General features: G+C 44.1%; 1 protein-coding gene across 5 annotated transcripts in view; it reads right to left on the bottom strand.

Moving 5' to 3' along the window:
* Positions 1-2,433: 2,433 nt before the first annotated feature.
* Positions 2,434-9,621, bottom strand: part of LOC119461531 (cuticle protein 10.9-like) — a 31,770-nt gene continuing 24,582 nt past the window's right edge. The window contains exon 4 of one of the 5 annotated variants that reach the window (XR_007468500.1): positions 2,434-2,764. Coding sequence is in view for 1 of the 5 variants with exons in the window: in XM_049673184.1 (XP_049529141.1) it covers positions 4,144-4,413 (270 nt within the window). In the remaining 4 variants the exon portion in view is untranslated. Of the gene's footprint in view, positions 4,414-9,621 lie in introns of all 5 variants that reach the window. The other 4 variants (XR_007468499.1, XR_007468501.1, XR_007468502.1 and 1 more) reach the window with 4 other exon arrangements.

The following is a 9,621-nucleotide window of genomic DNA, read 5'->3' as shown; positions in this document are numbered from 1 at the left end:
AACAGCTACGTCCACGGTATTTATCTTACCTAATCTCGCCTACCCAGCATTCATACTTCTGCACGTACTGTGATGTCCGAGACTCCCTATGTCATATAGTATTAGGATGTGTCGGAAAACATGGCACCATAGACACTCACACACTAACTGAAGACCAGTGGGAGGCCAAGCTATCAGACCCGGACCCGCAGAGACAGCGCAGCCTCATGGAACGGGCACGGGAGATGGCCAGGGCCTGCGGCCACCTAGAATAAGGAGGACGCCCACCTAGGGCGCAGACTGCCCTTGCCCAGAATAAAAGTTTATTCTCTCTCTCTGCACGGCTGACTCGAATTCCGACTCGCCAGAATTCTGCTCAGCCCTGCTCACTCCAAACTTGGGCTCACAAAAATTTTGCTGATCCAGGCTCTTACTCAAGCTGGCCAACTTAGACTAACGGATTCATGCTCATTTAGGCTCACTCATATTCACAGAATTGCGAAGACAGTATTACAAACGGAATAGTGGGCTCAAATTCCAATCGAGCTCGCGAATCGCCCACTTAATTCGAACTCACAGATTTCCAAGTCGTTTGTATCACAAGCTCACTCAAACGATCACTGATTCACAGCAACATCAGAGCTCGTGTTAGTCGCGTTCACACTCAAATTTTCTCACGCTTGCTGCCGTGCTCTCACCTGTACACTCATCTTCTCTCACTCACGCGTACTCGTTCATGGTCATAATTCCGTCCCCTCACTCTCTGGCACTAAATACTAAATAAAGTTATTTCACTCACTCACTCTCTGGCACACACTGCTTTCCAACTAACACACATTTATACTGAACGGCACTCACTCCTGTTCACACTCATGGTATTGAGCACTGAATAACGCTCTCACTCTGGCGAACTCACGCTCACTCACGGGTGTGCGTACATCTTTGCACTTACACCTATCTAGTCAGTTTGAATCTAAATGAGCCCCGTTCCCCCATTGCGTTTAAGTGCGTGTGAGTCTGAGAGAGTCTAGGTGAGTGCGATTGGATGCGATGTTAGTAAGACCACGTGACTTACATTTTTTTTCGGTCTGGGATTTAGGGAATGTTTATGACGCATGTGACTTCCTGATTTTTTTTTTCGAATTTGCGAGACTAAATTTAACGCTGTGTCTAGATGATCACTGATACCTGGGTCCGTATTGGCAAAGCTTTCCTGTCGTGAGTGCCACAGTATTTGTCATTGACAAGCCGCCTGCGCTAATAATATGCCCGGCATCAAGATTGACTGGTACTGTTTATTACGAACCGATTCCGCACCGATATTCACGAAAGGCTCTTACGCTAGACGTATGAGCCTTTCATGAATAAGATAGAGGAGTCTGTGTGCACGCAAGGGGTTCTTCAATCTAGCAAGATTCAGCGAAGACGTGTGAACGAAGGGTTTATGTTTTTTTATCGAAGTTTGAAGACTAACACTGTCAGGTAGTAAATTGTGCAGCCAACTTCTAGTGAAGTGTACTTGAGCTACTAAACTATGGCCGAATGCATAAAGATTTTCGTTCGTGAGTGCTCATCGCCATTGGTCCACCAGCTTCGGTAATAGAAGGTCCGGCATCAGGATTGGATAGAATTTGCTCTCGCGAACAACTTTAGCGTAAACATTTCTTTGTTTTGTTTTGATTTGTATTCCGTGCAATCCCTTCACCTATGCAGTGCCAGACTTTCTGAGCGCTCGTTCAAACACACACACACACACACACACACATGCAGCACTCGTTGTTGATGTCCCAACATATTGAAAAGAAGACAATCGTGCATATCATGTCGGTTTTCAGGGTTGTGCTTGCGATAACATGGTATCGAACTTCCCTTCAATGGGAATTTAAAAGTTTTTTTTAGTTTTTAGGCTAATAACGTATGCATTTGTGATCCCATGAGCAACAAGTTTCAGGGTCCGCGGATGATGTGATTTTTGCTCGACACACATGGGATTTGCGTCCGTACTCACCAGTGTTTTGTTAGAAATGCGGAACTCATATGGAGGGATCTCATTTTCCCAGGGAAATTTGTAATTTCTGAACATTGGAAGTGATCTCGCTTTATTTTTGTAATGGTCGCAGCACTTTGCGCACAATTATATCAGAGAAAAAGCAGACGGTGGTTGCCTACAGGCTCCGCTATCTCGTTAAATTCATGTAATAAAAAAAGACAACCGGTGCACATAAATGCATCTCACCCAAAAATAACCTTCATCCTCTAAGCCCGCATTAAAGATAAATCCCTCTTTGCCTGTATTAGCTGTATAAACAACTCCTTTCTTTCGCTCCTTTCTTTTTCCTAATCAACTTATTCATTGTCACCTATTGACAGTACAACACCGTTCTACAGGTTTCTGCGCTCGTTCATGGGCAGAACCAGTCGATATACAGTGATCCAAACACACAAAAGCAAAAAGGCATTCCGAAAATAAGGTTTTATTAAGTGTACTAACAGGCTCAAGAACAGAACACTGCTTCGCCAAAGGCGCACTGAAAACTAAGTACCACGACAAAACGAACGAAAGCAAAGTTAATCTCACATAAAAGGTGAATGTTGGAATGCTGTAATGCGAACGTTGTTTTTAACCGGTCGTAACATATAAGCAAGCAAACTGTTGTAGCAAATCGAAGCGTCAGGTGCGATCACGCTCATGAATCCTGCAGAAGAAATAGTTGTGCCCGCAAGAACCCCTTTAGCACGTACCACAACAGCGACAACCAGTACGCAGGCACTACTACTACAGGAACTGCTCTTTTCTTTCTCTCATTAAAGGCACACACATCACAGATATCTAAGCGACATAGTATACTTCCACTGACATCACAGAAGCGCCAATAAATAAATAAAGTTCTCTTGACGGCAACCACACTGAGGAGAGGACAACACACATCACGCACACAAAAAGCTGCAAAGCTTGCACTTTGTCCCGGTTAGTCGCATTTGGCAGTAGAAGACCGGCGTTAATGCGCGCGGATCGTTCACGGAAAGTAATAGTAATAGAAGCAAAAAAAAAAGCAGTCGCAATCACACGCAACGGCAAACTTCGTGTATCACATAACAATTCCTCTTGCTGTGCGCGCTGTGTAGCACAAAAATAAGAGAAATAAAACCCGTTTAGGAGTAGTGCTTAAATCTTACAAGCAAAAACAGAAAGACGAACAAGCATTTTTTTTTTCAAATGTAACGCTCTAACAATTCAATGTAACCTGCCAAGTTGAAAAGCATTTGCATTTCGTGATCGGACGAGCGTTTCGGATAGTTACTCCGCCAGCTCTTCGCAGCAGGCTGCTTGAAAACCTGCCTCAGTCTTAAGGAGCGCGACACCAGCAAGAAAACGGAGCCAACGCACTTTCATGCATGTACGAAACTGTGAACCCTACGCAAGTCCAGGCTGCTCCTTCGAAAATTAAGAAGCCTCGTTCTTATTTGGACGCGAAACGCCAGGCACGTGACAGTGCACTGTGGTCCAACGGAGAAAGGCGAGTCCAGCCCTTAAAATCTGTACCTTAGTGCTGCTAAAACGCTCAATTTGCTACCACTCCTTTAGCGTGCATCGGTGATAAACGCTGCTCCGAACGCATCAGACACGAGGTAGTGCTCGGTAACCTCGGTGCCCAGCAAGTCTACCACCCAGCATTTATTACCGACACACGGACTGGATACTACCGGGTGCCCCTCCACCTCAGCTGGGTGACGAAGCACCGGAGCGAGTACCCGCAGTCCGGATTGAAGCACGCTGAACCGCAAGCGAATGCTCTTCACGCGTTACTTGCAGCAAGTGCAACCGGTTCCCAGAACGTCGTGCGTTAGGCTTAGCCCGCGCCCACCCAAGACACGAGTATCTCTCTGTTTGTTTAGCTAGGCGAACCGAGAAACGCGTACGCATAAACTACTACGCTTCATTCCCGTCAGGTAGCACAGTAAAAGCCGGCGGCCGCGAGAAATAGAGCTCCGCTGGTTTTCAGATTGAAGGCTACGCAGTCGGCGCCACGCCGCGGTTTAGGTGGAGGGACAAAATGAACTGCCCGTCCCTTGTTCATTCTAATGCCTAACCCTCCCCGCCTCCTCTATCCTTGACCCTTTCAACGACATCCCCCCCCCACGGCGCTTTGCCGGGGCATCAGCTTATTGATCAGGCGCGGACGACTCTACGGGCGCGTCAGCAGATCCTCCGGACTTGGTTCCGGGCTCGTTGGTCTTGATCATGGCTCGGAACCCGTTAGCGTCAGCGATGTACTCGACGATGCGGAACAGTCCGTCCTTGTCCGTGTATCCGTACGAGCCGCGAACAGTGCCTGAGCCATCGCTGGACTGTTCGTGCATCTGCGTGTTGCCCTCTTCGTCCTTCACGTCATACTTGAACTCGTACGGCTCGGGCGGAGAGTTGTCGTAGTCCTGCGGTTCAAAAATGGGGAGCGGATTTTGTAATGAAGGCTCGTTAGCACTGCGTCGTAAGGCATATGATACCCGCATAAGCGGGAAAAGAACGTAAAAAGACAAAGAAAGGCAAAAAAAACTTGGAGCGCGCTTAATCTTCGCCTTTAAGAGTGGAACGCGATAGCGTTATTGGACGCCGTTGACAACGACACCGTATCTTCTGCGACATGCATGGGGCCCGATCAAAATTTATAAATGCTCGATATTCAACTTCCGCTCAATGTTGCCTAGAACCAAAGTGCAGCGAAACACCATCAGAATTGGAGGACGCTTAAGCTTCGTCTTTAAGAGTGGAACGCGATAGCATTCAAAGATCCCTGGCTGCTTATCAGGATTTTTTCTCGTATATTCAAATTACAATCCGACGCTATCACGTCTGTAGGTTGTGGTAGGTTGAAGTCGTACTTTACGATTTTTTCTGACGGATTTTACTTTGAGAAATTCAATTTTTCTTCACTAACGCCTTGCGCCACGCGCAGGGCCCGCCCGGTCGGGGTAGTTCGGGATGTTGTGGTTCGGCATGACTATTTCCGCCAGACGCCGATGCTTACGCCAACGCCGACGCTGGATTTTCTGCTACCCGGGGCCCTTAATCGCGTTAAAAAAAAAGAAGAGCGGCGTGTTCCATTGTGCACCTTCTTTTTTACCCGTTTCCGCTGGAAATACTATTATACGATTACTTTACGATGTCACCAAGAAAGATAAACACGCCCTGCATGGGTATAGACTGCGGCGTGCTAAGAGGAAATGGAATATAAACGGAAGGCTGTGCCTCAGCGTAGCTCGAATGGTACCCAATCTGGAGGCTGCCGGAAGAGTCGCTTACTATCTTTACCGCGCACCATATATTCAATGTCATTGCGAACGCATTTGTTCCTAGGAGCGTCATTATTCGTTACAAGTATACCCACGATTGCTCGTATTTCAAAAATAACTTGAACATGAAAGTTCATTAAATCTCCCTGTCTATAATGATTACTTTTCACCAAACGCTTTCTTGAAGAGAACGCTCGAAACGGCTTTAATGCTGCGCTGTCTACCCCTTGCCTTCTAAGCAAAACAAAAATGGACCAAAATTACAGATGACGAAGAGGCCAGTGGTGTGAAGACGACGACGACGATTGGAGGCTAGCGCGAGCTGTTGCGTCTTACAGCAAGTTTACGTCTATCCTTTACTGTATTTATGTTATTATTAAGTCATATTACTATTCCTATCTAGGCAAGAATGACTCACTTAGTATATACTACTTTATTTCTTTATTATCGGTTCATTTCTCATCTTCAATTATTCATTTATTTTCCTTTTTTATTACTTATTTATTTCTTAACTAATTTATTTAATTTTCAATCATATTACCACCCGGTTCGTGACCTATTCCCCACAGTGGGCTTGTGCCATTAATTGAGGCTTCATCATCATCATCATCATCATTATCCATCATCATCATCAAGTGCAGCACTTGTACATATACTTGCATATAGCTTGTCGTCTGCGTCTTCCCACGTAACAATATGTTAATAGATCTCAAACAAGCTTCTAGGGTACCAAGTATTACATCAACATGCAGGAGTACCTTATATAGCTATATTTTTTTACGTGTACATTATTGTAATTGTTTAGTATTGTGCTTCTCAATTTGCTGTTGTTGTTTTTAATACCCAACGAAGTACTTTCTTTCCTCGCTCCACATTTGTGGCATTGTGTCCGTTCGTGTTGTCTGATGTATCGCTTATCGCTGCATTGAGGAAAACATCCACGTGGCAAAGGAAAAAAATTGCTGCATCGCCCAAAGGCGTGTTGCCATTGCGAACAGTTCGGCCCAATACCAAAACAGCACTGAGTCTGCAAGTAAAAGCTAGCAGAACAAGTGAAATCGGGTTTAAAATGCATGAATACTCGAAAGATAAAAGAAGTAATCCTCAAATGGCCACTCGACACGTATGGACTCCAGGCAGGCAGCAACACAAGCAAAACTAGGAGCAGTATAGAGTTCATATGCGATAAGGAATTACGTGACCTTTCGGTAAATACGGTAACATTTCGTGAGAATTCTTGCTGTAACAGTGTCCTACAATTTATTTATTTATTATTTATTTTATTTATTTATTTATTTATTTATTTATTTATTTATTTAGTTTTATTTATTTATTTATTTATTTATTTATTTATTTATCCCTTAGTTATTATTTCTCGACTGCATATTGATTGGTCGTTTCTGTATTTGCGTTCAAAATAAATGACATTTTTTTATTCCCTTCCAACTATAACTACTGGATGAAGAATACGAATGCCTGAGAAAATGAAGTAATGAAATGCAGCATTAACCTTCTGAACCCACGAGCTCACATTATCAGTTAACGTTATGAGACTTATTAATATTCCCAATATTGGCAGGTTGCTTCACTCGCACGAGATTATGAAACCTGCAGAAAGAAAACAACACTTCAGAAGACATTATCACACGTGTTTGTGCAAATGCCGACTAGAACGAAGCAAGCCAATCGAATAACTTCAAAAGCACCACATACAGTATAGATGAGGCAACAAAAAATATATATAAAAACAAATTGGAATCGATAATAAAGCAAAATTGCCTTTGTCGTTAACAAAGATGTAGAGATTACCCGGCTTTTCATCGCCCCTGATGCATACTTCCACTACGCAGAACTTTCTGTACCGCGATGGGACAGTCATTTATCCGACTCAAGTGTGTACACAAAGTGCAAAAACAAGTGCACGCGTGATAGCTGTGTGTTGACGTCGCCTGCGTCAACGCGTAATACATCCCGCCAAAAACAAGGGGCATCCTTTCATAACTTATCCCATTCAGTCCAGGTCGGTAATAACCGCTCACAACTTCCTCTTACAAGCGTTTATGCTTTCGCTGGTATATGCACAAGATCAAGACAGAGGCGGTATAATAGTCATTACAAGAACGCGCTTGATGGCTTTTGCATTTGACGAGTATGATAAAGGAAGCATAAAGTAAGAACCCGATTGCCATGCTGTTCTACCATTCTGGACGCTTGCCAAAATATATTCACCGATCTTGCTTCAATTTAGGTCCAATTGTTAGTGCGGGAATTCATGAAATTAGGTTTCCTTCATTCGTTTTTTAGGATTGAATAAACCTAAGCCCACTGAGTGTATTTTTCTAAAGTAGCGGCACAGGAATACAAACTCCTTCCTCACTTACGCCTTCAAAATCAACATTTCGGGCTCTGAGTGAAGAAAAATAAGAAATACTGTTCTTTAAGGAATAGCTTCTTGATCGACATAAAACGATAAGTTCAACGCCTGACCTATCGTTTCCGACTGTTCTTTCCAAGTCTTTCTTTTCCTGTTCGCGCACCATGCTTTCCTCAAATGTCCAGCAACTCGCCCAGCAACAAGTTCTACTCATCGACATATGCGTTTATTTAATTTTCAGTGTTATAAAAAAAGAAAAACTCTCTTTTCTTATTTTTTTTATAAAGCATGATATTGGCTTAACAGGCAAGTGGTCCACGGGAAAAGGTAGGTTATTATTGAAAGCGCAATGTGCTACATAGGCTGCCTTCAATTATTTCTCAATGACTGTATTATATTATTAACCATCTGCACAGTGTTACCCTTAACAGTTGCTGTCATCGTCGTACCTGCTGTGCGTACGCCACCGTCAGAACGGCTAGAAGAAACAGTTCACCAGGGGCCCTGCAAAAACAGTTATAACGTTAGGCAAAAAAAAAAATAACTCGCACTATTTTTTTTTTCTATTTGAGATTTGGTGCGCTTTGCTTTTTGTTAGCATATCACAGACGGGAACAGGTTTACCAGATCACTTTAATTCCAGATCACCAAACTGGCGTGCGTAGTACCCAACAGTAGCCCAAAGCAAAAATTTCAGGTAGACTAATGGCCAGAAATTGTTTTTTGTGACACGTTTTCCCGCCATAATAAATTATTTCCCGCAATTAAATCTCCATATTCGTTTCTTTCATACAAAGCAGCAGGCCGAGACTTCACCAGAAAGCTTGTGGCTAGAGCCACTGCATAAGCCCCGAAAAGACACTAAATAAAGTTTCTGTTCTTGCAATTGCAAAAGGCATATTTGCTAATCAGGCTTACTCGCCCCGAAGATATATTGCGGCTTTATGCGAAGGGAGGGGGGGAGGGAGAGGGGGAGGTTTGGAGGAGGCATTTTAAATGCATGCACAATTATGTTGGCACAGATGTAACGTTTCACTCTTTCCCTGCGCTCGCAGCAGCAGTTGAAAGAGCTCAGCAATGCAGGCTCGCAAGCAAGTACGATAAGGTAGTGCGGACTTTATGACAGATGCGGTCCTTTCCTTTTCTCAAAGCAAAAAAAATATCACTCACAAAAAAGCACTGAAGCGTCAGTCAATAAAACTATGAGCAACGGTACCACACATACAGGAAACAATACAATAGTTTACGAGACAACATGCGCTAAAATAGATGGTGACTGAACCTCAGAAAGAAGAATATTAACGAACCGCCATCTACAATACTTCGTTAAATTATCGCCAACGCAGTGTACGTGGTGACTGCAGCGCCCCCCCCCCCCCCCCGACTTTTTGTGCCGTCTACTTTCGTAGACGAGGGACAACTTCGAATGATCATCCGGTAAAATGGTGGTCTGGCGTCCCCCTCCTCCGCGTAACTCATTTAGAGTCTCTAAGAGAGACGAGCTGTAAACGCACGGGGGTTATTACTTAGAAACAAAATGTCTCCCAAAATAGCCGCATAGCCAAGAGAAAATTCGTGACGTCAACTCGGACGAGAAGTCGCCAAATTGGCTAATAATATCACATCTGGTAACCCTGTGGCGCGGATAGTCTATGGCCTGTCCTACTGCACCACCGTCTAAACCACCCTGATAAAGATTACGATTTACATACGTTTAAAACATCACTGCGTGTCTGGTCGTACAATGTTTACCACACAAACAATGAATGCACATATAACCCTTGTTTCTCAGAAAAAAAACTGCGTAGACAATCTGGTTCCGGGTAAATGAACTCGTATAATGTCCGGCGCATTGCCGTCGCTCAGTGCCTGCGCCATACTGTTGAGCACCAAGTCTCGGGTTTGACACCCGGTCACAACAGCCACATTCCTACACTTAGACGCAAGTTACGCCGCGTAACTAGAAGTTACCGCGG

This window comes from Dermacentor silvarum, chromosome 8, assembly GCF_013339745.2.
Source record: "Dermacentor silvarum isolate Dsil-2018 chromosome 8, BIME_Dsil_1.4, whole genome shotgun sequence".
Classification (NCBI taxonomy): Eukaryota; Metazoa; Arthropoda; class Arachnida; order Ixodida; family Ixodidae; genus Dermacentor; species Dermacentor silvarum.
The sequence above is the reverse complement of the archived record's forward strand: the minus strand, read 5'-3'. Positions and strand labels throughout refer to the sequence as shown.